Below are 16,131 nucleotides of genomic sequence, written 5' to 3'. Positions count from 1 at the left end.
TACGCCAACATATACTGTACCATCTGGAATGCATTGAAGCACATAACTCTCTTTCTTGCGCTCTCCATTTCTTTCTTGCTTTGTGTGCATGTGTGAGTGTTTGTGTACATGTGCATGTGTGAGTGTTTGTGTGCGTGTGCATGTGTGAATGTTTGTGTGCATGTGAGAGTGTTTGTGTGCGTGTGCATGTTTGTGTGCGTGAGCATGTGTGTGTTCTATAATACTGGTGTGGTTTGGATACAAGGTTTAGTGGGAGAGCAGCAAGGCAACATCTCGCTGGCTCTCTCTCTCTCTCGCTTTCTCTCATGTGGCTACAAAAAAAAAATCTTTGTGGAGACAGTCTGGCACAAGTCCCACAACTCACTGACTCACCCAGCCACAGATCTGCCTGCATCGCAACAATCAGCCTGTGTGTGTGCGTGCGTGCGTGCGTGTGCGCGCGCGCGTGTGTGTGTGTGTCTTCTGCCCACAATCAATTAGTTCCACATAGTGGGGATTTTAAAGTCTCTGTGCCTCAGATAGAGAGCCAATAGTTCTAAAGAATATTTAGTTCCATATGAAAAGAACAGCAACATCTGAAAACAAATGTAAAAACAGAAAAGCACTTTAATAGATAAAATGTCAAGGCATTTCTAGAAAGGGAAATAAATAGTTTAATATTCTACCATCAGCTTTAGACAGTGTTTGAAGTGGAATGAAAAAGATACAGGGTCTACTTAGAAAAGGTGCTGACTCAAGCCGTCTCTTCCCTCTAAATTTTCGACAACTCTTCACTGTGAAGAATACAGTATGATTCGCACACACACGGATAAATCTAATCTGCTGGCTCCTATGCTCTCCACTTTCTAAGTATATACAGCAGTCAGAGAAATGCTCTTAAAAAGAGCTTTGTCAGATGAAAAGCATAGATTTCAATACATCAATCCATTCCACGACTGATGTGAACCGGATTACAATGCCTCTGTACTGAGAGCACTTCATGCTAAGCCCTCTACATGCACACGAAGCTGAAGATTATATGATGTGTTGTTTTTCAAAGCACAGCGTCACTACAGTGTTTAACCGTATTGTATGTAGAGGGCTTAGCTTGAAGTGCTCTCTGGCCATTGTTGCATTCCATTGACCTGCACATTAATAAAACACAGAGTATATCCTTTGCTCTGCATCTCCCTGACTCCTGGAGAAAAAGGTAAAGCTGAATTTACAGAAGCCAAAAAATGAGTCACTCTTCATGTCAGGAGTATTCATTTCTGATTTTCATCACAGCCTGTGACCCTGTCACCTTTGTTAGAATGCAGCCTTTGTAATTTCATGGTTAATATTCAATAGCCACTTGTCCCCTGCGCTTGCTGTGTGCATGGAAAATCTCTAGAGGGGGTGTATGTAATGTGTGTGTATGTGCGTGTCTTTGTGTGTGCGTGTGCGTGCCTGTGTACTAGGAAAGGGAAATGGGGGTCGTCACCAGAAAGGCTTCCTTCAAAACAGTTGCAGATGTCCAGAGATGTTCTCGCTCTCTCTCTCGCTCTCTCTCCTCCTCCTCACTGAGTGTCTGAGGCCGAGTTCTGAAGGGTCTCTCTGTGTGACCTGTAGGGGTGGCCTCCAGTGCTGCCTGTGGCCGGAGGCCACCTCTACATACTGTGGGATGGACAGGCTGGGGAACTGACCTCTCAGCCACACACACTGCACACTGTACACACACAGCACACTTACACACTGGCCCCGTTATCTCTGACCTCTTTTTTATTTAATTTTTATTTCACCTTTATTTAAACAGGTAGGCCAGTTGAGAACAAGTTCTCATTTACAACTGCGACCTGGCCAAGATAAAGCAAAGCAGTGTGACACAAACAACACAGAGTTACACATGGGATAAACAAACGTACAGTCAATAACGCAATAGAAAAATCTATATACAGTGTGTGCAAATGTAGTAAGATTAGGGAGGTAAGGCAATATATAGGCCATAGTAGCGAAATAATTACAATTTACCATTACACACTGTAGGATGAACAGGCTGGGGAACTGACCTCTCAGACACACATACTGTATACTGTACACACACAACACACTGGACCCGTTATCTCTGACCTCTACACACTGGCCCCGTTATCTCTGACCTCTACACACTGGCCCCGTTATCTCTGACCTCTCTACACACTGGACCCATTATCTCTGACCTCTACACACTGGCCCCGTTATCTCTGACCTCTACACACTGGCCCCGTTATCTCTGACCTCTCTACACACTGGCCCGGTTATCTCTGACCTCTACACACTGGCCCCGTTATCTCTGACCTCTACACACTGGCCCCGTTATCTCTGACCTCTACACACTGGCCCCATTATCTCTGACCTCTACACACTGGCCCCGTTATCTCTGACCTCTACACACTGGCCCCGTTATCTCTGACCTCTACACACTGGCTCCGTTATCTCTGACCTCTACACACTGGCCCCGTTATCTCTGACCTCTCTACACACTGGCCCCGTTATCTCTGACCTCTACACACTGGCCCTGTTATCTCTGACCTCTACACACTGGCCCCGTTATCTCTGACCTCTACACACTGGCCCCGTTATCTCTGACCTCTCTACACACTGGCCCCGTTATCTCTGACCTCTACACACTGGCCCTGTTATCTCTGACCTCTACACACTGGCCCCGTTATCTCTGACCTCTCTACACACTGGCCCTGTTATCTCTGACCTCTACACACTGGCCCCGTTATCTCTGACCTCTACACACTGTGGGACGGACAGGCTGGGGAACTGTGCACTGTACACACACACCACTCTTAACATCTATTCACATCTGTGATTATCTATGTGGGTATAGTATACAGAGGGGGAGAGAGTAGGTAGGAGAGAAGTATGAGAGGGGGATAGAACGAGTGGAGAAACAGAGAGAAAGCGAGGGGGGAGATCTCAAACAGAAAAAAGTCCCAGTGTTTCTACACACATTGATGCATTGGCCCAAACAGGCATTCCTGCTCAACGACTTTGGCAGACCTTTAAAAAGCATATTAAAGTGCTCTGTTCTGCATGAGGCCAGTTGTTGCTCTGTTTTCTCTACCAAGACAAGGAATGGAGGAGGTGTACAGAACTGTGCTAAGACATGGTTATGGGGAAAACAGGGAGAATGGATACGATATGAGGACATACTGTATCTGGACCATCAAAGTGCTACCCAATATTGTAGTGCATGTACAGCTATAGATACTCAACAAACTGGTACAAATCTGAAGATTTACTTGCCTATTAAAATTACTCAATACCTTTTGTCATATACAGTATATTCCTGATTGGTTTCATTATTCCTGTGTCTGTTTTAAGGAGACTTCAGTCTGTTCAGAGCAGAGCCATTTAAGCACTGAGAGCCTTCACTGCATATCAACAACATCAAAGAGTCCATCTTGGCCGTCTGCTCTGTGTACAGGAGGCACCACCTCACAATGTCAATCTGAGAAAAACAGATAAAAGTAGTCTTTGTTACTTTGGATGAGCACTTCTTGGACATAACAGTAGCTACATAGAGGGCATCCATACCTGATAAAAGGAATAGGCACCACGGGTCACTTCTTACACAGTCATTTTATTACACACAGCACTGGGTAAACACTACACACATGTATTGGACATAATGCTTGAATTGACTGCTTTCACCAGAGCAGGCTAACATTACAGTTTATATCCATGAGATGTTTGAAGGCACATTTGATAAAATGTTGTTTTTTTTTAAATAAAAAAATGAGAGATTGCACTGGAAAGGTACCTTGCACTGTTAGGGAATGCAGAAAGTAATTGTTCATCTGGACATTATCAAGTTGATTTATTTTTCAGTTGTCTCTGTACTATTTTGAGTATAAACACCACAACTTGTGTTCCTGTTTGATTCTGTCACGTCCTGACCAGTAATAGGGGTTATTTGTTATTGTAGTTTGGTCAGGACGTGGCAGGGGGTATTTGTTTTATGTGGTTCGGGGTGGTTGTGTGTTTAGTGGTGTGTTTGATTTATTATTACGGGTTTTGGGCACTGGTCTATGTTAATGTATTTCTATGTTTAGTCTAGTTCTTTGTATTTCTATGTTTAGTTAATTTGGGGACTCTCAATTGGAGGCAGGTGTTTTCTAGTTGCCTCTGATTGAGGGTCCTATATATAGGTATGTGTTGGTTTTAGTGTTTTGTGGGAGATTGTGCTGGGCATAGCTTTGTTGCCTTACTGGCCTGTTATTAGTCGTTGTGTTTTTTTTGTTGTGTTTGTTTTGGTTCACCTTCTTTGTCTGATTAATAAAAGAAGAGTGCACATTTCCCCGCTGCGTCTTGGTCCACTTTACCCTACGACAGATTCAGCATCCAAGACAACAAATATCATTATGGCTTCATCTATCTCTCAAATTCACACTTCTGATTTACATTTTTTTCCATGAAAAACCCCTACATAGTTAGGACTAGGCATATTTCCAGGACTTTACCAAACATTGATTGGATGTACAATATCACAACGCCTCTCTCTCTACATAATTCATAATCAGGGATAAAATCTTAATGCAACTATTCAATTTTACCTCAGGCACCGTGTAGAGGTACAGATAGATAGCCCTCTTATGAGAGATTGCTAGTATTCCAAGTAAGGCATATCTTTCATTAGCAGGTGCACCCAGTAAAACAAGTCTGCAAGCCCTTGGAATCAATAAAAGCAAGAGGCTAGTTTGATAAGCCAAATGATACCCTAAAACCAAGCTGAAAACCATCTACAGAATATAGGATCCATAGATAAAGATGTATCTACAACAAACCTGACGTAGCAGGAGTAAAATAAACGTCTGAAACTAGATCCCCTACATACTGGTCTTGACGAGAAGAAAAAAAGTTTATCTTCTGCACTGTTCAACCAATCCAGTAAATGTGGAGGAGGAGTTAAGATGGAAAGTCACCTTGTTAACGTCCAAAAGTGGAATAGCATCACAGGCTCTATTTCCATTTTCCCTGAAAACCAGAACATCCAGATGTTGGAGACTCGGCACAGGCTAAGCTACAAAACTATTTTCTTTGGTATGAGAGAACTCACACAGTCATGCGAGGATCCACACCGTGCCAGATCAGAGCAATCAGGATCCACACCGTGCCAGATCAGAGCAATCAGGATCCACACCGTGCCAGATCAGAGCAATCAGGATCCACACCGTGCCAGATCAGAGCAATCAGGATCCACACCGTGCCAGATCAGAGCAATCAGGATCCACAGGATGTTCAATATAAACACATGATTTAGTACAATTTGCATATGAGTTGCTGGGCAGAAAGGGGTATGTGTTGTAGTGTTTGAGTTTGCAGGACCTATTCTATTATCATAAAACTAATCTACGTACCATTTAAATTACTTAGCATAATATCCCCAGATATTTTAAGTCTGGGAATAAAATAACATTTTGAAGAACTACTGCTTTACAGGGAGCGAGGTTGGAACGGATAACATAGAAATGTAATTTTCATATTGGAAGAGAAATGCAAATATTTTTTTTTAAAAATCAACATAAAATAAGATGGATTAATATCATTTTTGTAGTGAGGAGAGACAATCCAGGCCTGGAGTAAAGTGGAGGCCTTCCGTTCAAATACAGTACAGTACAAGAGAATGACAGATATCAGGTAAAGGCATTGAGAGTTTGAATGATCTCTTCCAGTCTATCTGTTAGATCTGAAATCTGTTTACAGCACAACATGGAAATCATTCAAAATATCCAGACAATATGGTTAAGATTCAAAATAAAATCACAGAAAGAGGAAAGCCCTAAGAGAAAGAGCTCTCCTTTCACATGTTTGAGTAAGATGGAGGATGTGTCCTTTGCTAGGTCTGTCTACAACGCACCTACGGGTCATGGACAAACACTGGACTCTACTGTAGTGATCAGTGTTCTTCACTCCTGATCTTCGAGAGTCAAAGGGTGTGCAGACTTTCATTCAGCCCAGCACTAACCCACCTGATTCAAATCATCAACTAAAAATCAATATCTTGATTAGCTGAATTAGATGTGCTAATGCTGGGCTATGGAACAAAATGTCTGTAGCATTGTTGACCCATTTCCATTGGTTTGTTGCTGAGCCCTCTACTCCCAGTCCCAGCAACTCTGACAGGACAACCGCAGTAGACAGACCCTCCACATGGACTGTGCACGTTGAGAAAGAAATGGTTAGCACTAAAACTGGAAGACTTTAACCTTGCCAAGGACAAACTAGAGTGCTGCTCAGATCTGAGCGACCATTTTCCCATTACTCTGCAGTCTTATCTACAGAAACACAAAAATCCTGTTAAATGGAGCCATTTTCTCATTTGCCTTTGAGGTCATTCTCATGCATGGAGAGAGCCAGTCATTGTGCTGCTGAGCCTCTGGAGACACAGGGTGTTCTGCTGTAATAAGAGATGGCTCACTGAGGGTCCAAAGGAACAGTCCAGAGAGAGAAGCCGTCCAGAACCATCGCTGGAGCACAGCGACCATACAGTAGAAAAACTAGAGCCCAACTGATAAATCAGTTGACCGATATTAGCCTTTAACAGAAAGATTTGTATCGGTCTTTATTACACAGATAAAGCGCAGATATTATATACATAGAATAAACAAATACGTCTGCTCGTTTGTGATCATTTTTTTAATGGTTAATGTTTGCCTGAAGAGGGCGCTCTATGAGCTGCTCATTGAACATCATTCAGGCCTAGGTCACAACGTGAGAGAATAGGCATGGTGGTTAGACGGTGAGTAGCTTGCCACAGCCAGCGTATTTGAATAAGTATATAATCAAAAGTACACTTCACCAAGCAAGCCCTGTCCTCATCACATTCTCACTTAGTTAACGTAAGCTCAGCTATCTAGCCAGCAAGGTAGTTAGCTTTGCTAGCTAGCAATCTATGCTACTTATGTGCAACACTGGACTAGCGCCAAAGTGAACAATCATTCTTGATACAAAAAGAACACTGTTACTGTCTGGGCCTATTCTATTAGCTAGTGGGCTTATTTAGTTTGTTTTCCGAAATATGCAATCTGCAAAAAGCAGGCCATGTGCTTGCATTCATGATGAGATAACTCTAGCTAGCTAGCTAAATGAGAACGTGTGACTAAAACAAGTGCGGCAAGCATTTGCCTGCATAAATGTTTTTAGTCATCAGCGCATGCCATTTGCAGTTGAAATTTACAGCCAACATATTTTGTATTAAATAACAGTGATGTAGATATGGTTTCTGTAATGAACAGCTAGCTTGTGCTTGTCATATTCTACTCTCATTGCAAGGTTGCCATAAAGTGTTTGTTTACATGACCTTTGACTGTTGTAGACACTGTGGTAAATCTACTCAAGACAAACGCTGACACCTAGTGGTGACATTACGAACGGCATGTTACTGCATTTCAATGCTTATTTGTGAACAGTGCAGTTTCAGATATACTTTGAGACTAAGTTTAATTCATTCAACCTTGTGGTGGTTTAACACAAGCACTTTTGCATACTTCTTATCCACTGCCATAGATGGGTACAACTTAAAGATTTGTCTAAGAAGGGACACTAAACAAGTTTTACTGTTGTATTTATAGAGGATACAGTTACTTTTTTTGTGGATATCTTAAATAATGTTTATTTTAATATTTTGTTAAGAAATTATCATTTAGAGTATCCGTTAATCCTTTGGAGCACAATTTGTGTAAAAAAAGTATTTTTCATTCCACCTCTAAAAAAAGTGTTTTTCATTCCACCTCTAAAAACAATATATTGGCTGATATATCAGTAAATCAGTGACTTTGCCTCCCTCCTATCGTTATCAGACCCAAAAATCCCATATCGGTCGGGCTCTAAGCAAAACATCTGCATAACAATGAGAGATATCCATAGTCCTCCTTAGTAAACCGACAAGCAACACAGAGGTGAGCAGGAGAAGCCAAAGAGTCGTCCCTGTCCTTTGATTGGTCAATTCCAATGGATTGTCCATAACATTGAACAATGTCAGCCCTCTACCTTGGTCAAAGTCAATGATATGTCCTTACATTGACCAATGATCATGCCCCTTCACTGTCCTCTCTACTGAGCCAGAGAGGAAGAGGTGAAGCGATAAGCAGACCGCCTGCCTTTGGGACAATGACTCCCATTGTTAGGGTGGAGACAAGACCATCTTGTCATTATATACAGTATCCCTGACTGAGCCTGAGCTGTGTCAGTGTGTGAGAGATATATATATATATATATATTTATCGCCCTGTGCAGTTTGAAAGGCTCAGGAGGAGAAACAGAGGCCGCAGCACTCCATACAGATCTCCAGGCAGTCTGCAGACTCGCAGCACGCGTCGATGATCCCACAGTCCATGTCACACGGCAGTTCACAGTCGCCACACTCCTCAGAGGCACAGCAGCAGCAGAAACACGCCGAGTCGTCCCCCGCACACGAACCACAGGTGGCACAGTCCAACACGATGTTACACAGAGTCAGGAACTCACAGAACAGACAGGCCAGGATACAGTGAACACAACAGTCTGAGGGAGAGAAGGAGAGTTATTCATATTTATTTGACCTGGTAGTTGATTACAATGCATAGTGTTTTGAGAAGAGGGAGAGATGGAAGAGAGAGGAGAGGTGGGGTACTACAGTGAGATGGACAGAAGTAGGTAGCTCCTCACCATCCTGTGCCTCTGTAGGTATCTGGGAGCTGTTGCTCTTGGAGGAGCTCTTGCTCCTCTTGCTGCTCTGAGAGGTGATGGAGGGGTTGGACTGGAGCTTCTTAGGGTTCTTCGTCCCCGATGAGGAAGACGAGGAGGAGGAAGAGGTCGCCCTGGGTAGGGAGCCGGGGGCCAGCCGATCATGGAGCCCTCCATTCCTCACTCCATTGGGGTGAGAGGCATGTGTGTGCGGGGCATGTGTGTTGGTGGCGTGTGTGCAGTGCGGGCCTTGTGTGTGCGGGGTGTGTGTGTGGGGCTTGGCTCCGTTGCGTAGCTGGCTGGTGGGCTGAGTTAGGCAAGGCTGGGTGGGATGTATGGGGGGGGATCGAGTCTGGGGTTGACCTGAGGACAGGAACAAAGAAAAAAAAGAAAAAAAATGTAAATAGTTGCTTTCATTGTAACTGTGGGACACATGGGAAACGTAGTCATTGATACAGCATGCCCCAACGGTTCCTGGGAAGGGCCATGTGTACTGTGCTGTCTTCTGACCCTGCTCATCTAGACGCTTACACAACAACCTCCAGACACTCTACGCTCCTCCTCGCCTCTTTTTCTCCTCTCTTCTTCTCCCCTCCTCTCTCCTCCTGTCCTGTCCTCACCTCTCACTGCCAGGGCTGAAACACAAGTTGGTGGGAGAAACTTGTCTTGGACAACACATCATTTCAGATAATCCCCTTAAGAAATAGGCCTAAACTTGGGCCAACTCAATCCAGTTTGACAAACTCAAGAATCTATTAAAATAATTTACCAAGGACAATTGGTGCTTCATGGTCTACTAACGCCAGCTGCACATTGCTAGGTGCACCATACATTAATATGTAACTCGTGACTATGATGCATATCTGGTTGCTAGTTTTAAGTCTTTGATTTATGTGGACAGAGAGGCTGAAATGGCCTGGTTCTCTCTCTTCACAGTATGAAATGTAGGCTACACACATTTACGCATATATATATAGTTGGCCCAAGTTTAGGCCTATTTCTTAAGGGGATTATCTGAAATGATGTGTTGTCCAAGACAAGTTTCTCCCACCAACTTATATATATTACACACACACACACACACACACACACACACACACACACACACACACACACACACACACACACACACACACACACACACACACACACACACACACACACACACACACACACACAGACACACACAGACACACACAGACACACAGACAGCCTCAGCCCAGGCCCAGGGTGTTTACAGCCTACAAACCCTGTACTGTTCCTCCTCTAAGTCAGACCAGGGTTGATCTTGGCTGGCCAACATATTTTACTCTGAGCACCACCAAATACTAATTACACTGAGAGAAAGAACAACGTGGTGAAAAGCAGACCTCCTCTGCCAAACCAAACAGAGGCCCTAAAAAAGAGGGAGGGCTAAAATGGAACCCTGGTTTTTATATATTATGATAATATTTAATACCATCCTATCGAGGCCCTAAATATTTTCTAGACCTGAACACACAGATGGAGAGAGGTGTAACATCACAGGGTAGAATACCACTACAGGATGTCCTGAGAGAAACACTCACACACACACACACATACCGGGGGCTGAGATGCAGTGAAACAACATTAGATAATCGTTCAGAGACAGATAACCATGCTAGGACGGTTGTGATTGGCCTGGCCGGGTTCACACCACCAATCAAGTATGATTCAGCATTTTCTAACCTCACTCCAGATGTCTGGCAGTGGGGGGGGGTCAGCAGTCACAGGAAAACATATCTTTCTCTTATGAAGAATGTCAAAAGTCAATACCTGCTCGGCTGCATTGTCTCCTTTCTTACACCTTTCCCTCTCTGTTTGTCTCACCCTCTCTGTTTCCCCCGGTCTCTCACTTTAACCACTCATATTTCCACAATTACAGTACAATACAGTATAAGGGTTTGGTTTTGTCGAGAGAAGAGAGAGAACGCACACGCACAATTACAGAGCCACAATTGCAGCCACCAACCCTAATCATAGTCAGTTTTAGTGAAACCACACAGAGCGATGCCAGGCCTTTACCCCACATCTCTCTGCTACTGTAGTCATTCTCTATGTGGTACATGTCTGGTTAACAGAGCATTCCTTTGGTTGGTAAAGACAACATCAGCAGGAGCACAATATTGTTTGTTTACTGAATTCCATTGGATTTAAAAAAATATATATTGCTGGAAATGGAGAGAGGAGTAACATCAAACTGAACAGAGAGAGTGAAATGTCTTGATATTATTTAGAGTGGTATGAGAGTTCATTCACCCTTCTCCCTTTGCATGTGTGTGTCAGTCGGTTTGGAGGGTGTGTGTGTGTGTGTGTGTGTGTGTGTGTGTGTGTGTGTGTGTGTGTGTGTGTGTGTGTGTGTGTGTGTGTGTGTGTGTGTGTGTGTGTGTGTGTGTGTGTGTGTGTGTGTGTGTGTGCACAGAGAGAGAGACAGAGAGAGAGTGGGGTGTGTGTTCATGAGATAGAGATGCAGAGGAGAGTGTGTGTGAGGGAGGGTGAGAGAGATCTGCTCTACGGATATACACCCCTTAGCTTTGGCTCTTGTCTATTTTGGTTCAGGAGTGATGTAAGGGCGTGCCACATAGAAACACAATGATTCAGCAGTTCATAGTTAAAAATAAGAACAAATAAACAGCTAAATGACTGTGGGCTTAACATGATGAGACTGGCACACCACAGACTGAAGGAAAGGAGAGGGGGAGGAAGAACAGAGAGAGGGAGAAGGGGGGTGAGAGTGAGGAGAGGAGATATTTTACTGTGCAAAAGGGTTGGACCAGCCTAGGCCTGAAAGTGTAGGACCAGCCTAGGCCTGAAAGTGTAGGACCAGCCTAGGCCTGAAAGTGTAGGACCAGCCTAGGCCTGAAAGTGCAAGAATGTGTGCAAGAGAGAAAATTGGTGTGAGAGAGAGAATGACAGACAAAGAGAGTTGAGATAGAGAACTGAGAGACAGCTGAGAGCGAGAGCTGAGAGAGAGCTGAGAGACAGCTGAGAGAGAGACAGCTGAGAGTGAGCTGAGAGAGAGAGCTGAGAGAGAGCTGAGAGAGAGACAGCTGAGAGACAGCTGAGAGAGAGAGACAGCTGAGAGTGAGCTGAGAGAGAGAGCTGAGAGACAGCTGAGAGAGAGAGACAGCTGAGAGAGAGAGAGCTGAGAGACAGCTGAGAGAGAGAGAGACAGCTGAGAGAGAGAGAGAGCTGAGAGAGAGCTGAGAGAGAGAGAGCTGAGAGAGAGAGAGATGGCTGAGAGAGAGAGAGCTGAGAGACAGCTGAGAGAGAGCTGAGAGACAGCTGAGAGAGAGAGAGAACTGAGAGACAGCTGAGAGAGAGAGACAGCTGAGAGAGAGCTGAGAGAGAGAGCTGAGAGACAGCTGAGAGTGAGAGAGAGCTGAGAGACAGCTGAGAGAGAGAGCTGAGAGACAGCTGAGAGAGAGCTGAGAGACAGCTGAGAGTGAGAGAGAGCTGAGAGACAGCTGAGAGACAGCTGAGAGAGAGAGAGCTGAGAGACAGCTGAGAGTGAGAGAGAGCTGAGAGACAGCTGAGTGAGAGAGAGCTGAGAGACAGCTGAGAGTGAGAGAGAGCTGAGAGACAGCTGAGTGAGAGAGAGCTGAGAGACAGCTGAGTGAGAGAGAGCTGAGAGACAGCTGAGAGACAGCTGAGAGAGAGAGAGAGAGAGAGCTGACAGAGAGCTGAGAGAAAGAGAGAGCTGAGAGAGAGAGAGAGCTGAGAGACAGCTGAGAGAAAGAGAGAGCTGAGAGAGAGAGAGAGAGAGAGCTGAGAGACAGCTGAGAGAGAGAGAGAGCTGAGAGAGTGAAAGGCCCAGTGTAGGCCCAGCCTGTTGCCTGTAGCGATGGGAGTGTGGTATGTCTGGCTTGAGAGAGTGTGACTCACAGTCTGCTGACAGCTCACCCCCCCCACCTCTCTCCCTAAATTCCTCCATCCGCTCACCTCCCATTACCCTACAGACAGCCAACCTCTCTTCTCATCTCCTCCCCCTCTCTCTAAATCGCTCTCCTCCCACTACCTCCCTACCTCCCCTTCACCTCTCCTTCTGTCAGCCTCCTCCCAAGACACTGGCCTCTAGCGAAAGGCTATGATTACTGCTGATCACTGCACCCCTCTATCTTTCCAACCTCCCTCCTCCCCTCTTCCTCTCCTACCTCTCTCTTTCCTCCCTTCTCCTCTCCTTCCCCTCGCCCTCCCTCCCTCCCTTTGTCAGTGACTCAGCAGTCTGAGCAGTAGACAGTGAACAGAGTGCTGTTTGTGCCAGCTTAGCTGCTCAGACCAGGCCATCTGAACTAGATCAGAGCTGTGAGGGTCCTGGACCATTGTGCTTCCTTCCTACATTTAGAACAGGAACACCTGAGTGATACCTAGCACCTTGACCAGGGATCACAGCTAATAACAATGTAGGGCTTTACCTTGTCCTTCCACTGTCACCTCATTCACCTCTTTCATCACCAATGGGACTTGGGGGCTGGACGGTAACCCACCAAAAACAATGTGACCCCATAGTCCAATGTCTGATTCAGCTCATTTCAATCACAATCCATAGGGATGGGGAATCTAATCTCGGAATAGCAAAGTGTGGTATTCCTAAAGGGTGGAATTCTGAAGGAAGTGCAGCCTATTTCCCTAAGTAGAGTGTTGTGAGTGGGAAATGAAGGCTGAGGGAGGTAGGATGAACAGTGATTTAGGATAAAAGCTCTACTTAACTAGGAGATTGGGGTAAACACAGGGAATTAAGGAAGTGGGGGAGAGGAGAGAAGGAAAGGGAAACCATGAAAGTTAACACAGAGGAGAGTGGGAAGGGGAAACATGAAAGTTAACACAGAGGAGAGTGGGAAGGGGAAACATGAAAGTTAACACAGTAGGGAGTGGGAAGGGGAAACATGAAAGTTGACACAGAGGAGAGTGGGAAGGGGAAACATAACATTTAACACAGAGGAGAGTGGGAAGGGGAAACATGAACGTTAACACAGAGGAGAGTGGGAAGGGGAAACATGAAAGTTAACACAGAGGAGAGTGGGAAGGGGAAACATGAAATTTAACACAGAGGAGAGTGGGAAGGGGAAACATAACATTTAACACAGAGGAGAGTGGGAAGGGGAAACATGAACGTTAACACAGAGGAGAGTGGGAAGGGGAAACATGAAAGTTAACACAGAGGAGAGTGGGAAGGGGAAACATGAAATTTAACACAGAGGAGAGTGGGAAGGGGAAACATGAAATTTAACACAGAGGAGAGTGGGAAGGGGAAACATGAAAGTTAACACAGAGGAGAGTGGGAAGGGGAAACATGAAATTTAACACAGAGGAGAGTGGGAAGGGGAAACATTAAATTTAACACAGAGGAGAGTGGGAAGGGGAAACATGAAAGTTAACACAGAGGAGAGTGGGAAGGGGAAACATAAAATTTAACACAGAGGAGAGTGGGAAGGGGAAACATGAACGTTAACACAGAGGAGAGTGGGAAGGGGAAACATGAAATTTAACACAGAGGAGAGTGGGAAGGGGAAACATGAAAGTTAACACAGAGGAGAGTGGGAAGGGGAAACATGAAATTTAACACAGAGGAGAGTGGGAAGGGGAAACATGAAATTTAACACAGAGGAGAGTGGGAAGGGGAAACATGAAATTTAACACAGAGGAGAGTGGGAAGGGGAAACATGAAATTTAACACAGAGGAGAGTGGGAAGGGGAAACATGAAATTTAACACAGAGGAGAGTGGGAAGGGGAAAGAATGGGTCAGAGGTTAAGTTGGGGTTCACTGTCGGTGACAAATGGTATCGTGCAACAGAGATGATGTACTCTTTCCAGGCCCTTTGTGTGTGTGTGCGTGTGTGTCACCTTCAGGTCCGAGGCCTCCAGGAGAAAGAGGAGGATGAGGAAGAGGAGAGATTCATCACAGACTGGTGTGTAATTAAAGGCATTGTGTCACGATCCTGTTACATTTCACACCGGCAACACGCTAACCCAGTTCACATCCCCTTTAATGATCCCAGCATCATACGTATCTCACCAAGCTGCCTACTCAGCCTTTCCACGGCAGTGTTGTCTTTGCGTGATTGTACGCCTTACAAAGCTAAAAACAAAATAGTTCACTAAATATTGCTATTGACTGTATGGAGTTGGCAGAAGTTGTACAAATGAGTCATGAATCCCAGTGGGTCCTTAACTCTCTGTGTTTCATTGTGGTGCCAGAGAAAGTGAGTGAGAGAGTGTGACTGAGGGGTTTGACAGAGCACTGGACTCTGACTAACAGTGAGAGTGGTGGTGATGGTGATCAGTGTGACAGGGTTGTCACTAGTTACCACAGCCACAAAGTCAAAATTGTCTATATCGTAAATATTCATGAAAAAATTGTTGCTTTTAAAAAAAAAAATGTATTAGAGTTAGTCATATGGTTAGCAGTGTGGTTAAGGTTAGGGTTAAGGTTAAAATAAGATTTTAAGAAGAGAAACTGTAGAAATAGGCAGGGTTTAATACTTTGTGGCTGTGATTACTAGTGACGACCACCTGTAGGAGCAGGAGAAGAACTGAGGTTTGGATGGAAACAGAAGGCCCTCCAAGTAAAGATCAGTCAAGAGTCAGACAGCCTTTCACCCAGTTACCAACCCCCAAACACACACCCTTCCTCCATCTCTCTCTAGCATCCTTCTCTTACTCAGAACTGACAAATGACTAACAGAGCTTATTTTAAGACTCCCAGAAAAACAGGAGAGCCCAAAGGAGGATGTATCATGAGTTAGAATTGTGTAACCAACACTCACTTATTCAGAGCTTCTTACTGCCAGTCTGTATAGGACTGTGATGTCGGCTTAAGCCACTGACAGTGTCAATGACGTGTATCAACTATGAGGCCGCTTTATTGAATCAATGTGCTAGAGAAACAGAAACACACGACCCAACTACCAAACACATGTTGCACAGCACACACAACAGCACACACACACACTCTAACAGCTCTCTCTGCACATTGTTCTCAGACAGCTTGTCAGAGGCCCAGCGCCAGACACATGCTACAACCATGATGTCATCACTGCGAGACAGAGCATCTGGGCTGCAGAATGCAATCACGCTTCTGTTTTCATCTACACATGTCCTTTACATCATGACATCACCGCGCACACACAAACCATAGTCATCTAGTAGCAGCAAGAGCCACTATTTCCTATTTCATAATCAGTGTACAGGCCATATTGATGTGGTTGTAGCAGAGTGAGGGGGTCTATAAAGTTAGTCACAGTGTTCCTGTAGGGTGCTGATGATACAACTGTACGACTTCCAAATGTATGCACACACTCACACACAAACATGCACACGCAGTACGAGCCCCAGTCACACACACAAGCCATCTGCATCAACAAAGAAAACCAGACGTAACAGCGGGAGGATGGGAGGAAAGGAGGATGGGAGTGGGGAGGAAAGGAGTTAGG

At 44.9% G+C, this 16,131-nt stretch overlaps 1 protein-coding gene across 2 annotated transcripts in view; it reads right to left on the bottom strand.

The window, feature by feature from the left end:
• Nucleotides 1-3,572: 3,572 nt before the first annotated feature.
• mdfi (MyoD family inhibitor) overlaps nucleotides 3,573-16,131 on the bottom strand; it is a 40,579-nt gene continuing 28,020 nt past the window's right edge. For both annotated transcript variants that reach the window (XM_014166829.3, XM_014166830.3), the window contains exons 3-4: nucleotides 8,659-9,039; nucleotides 3,573-8,514 (exon numbers count right to left, since the gene is read on the bottom strand). In XM_014166829.3, the coding sequence (XP_014022304.1) occupies nucleotides 8,258-8,514; nucleotides 8,659-9,039 (638 nt within the window). In that variant the 3' untranslated portion in view covers nucleotides 3,573-8,257. The remainder of the gene's footprint in view (nucleotides 8,515-8,658; nucleotides 9,040-16,131) is intronic.

The sequence above is a fragment of the Salmo salar genome, chromosome 22 (genome assembly GCF_965601325.2).
Source record: "Salmo salar chromosome 22, fSalSal1, whole genome shotgun sequence".
Lineage (NCBI taxonomy): Eukaryota > Metazoa > Chordata > Actinopteri > Salmoniformes > Salmonidae > Salmo > Salmo salar.
This window is presented reverse-complemented; position numbering and strand designations above follow the sequence as displayed.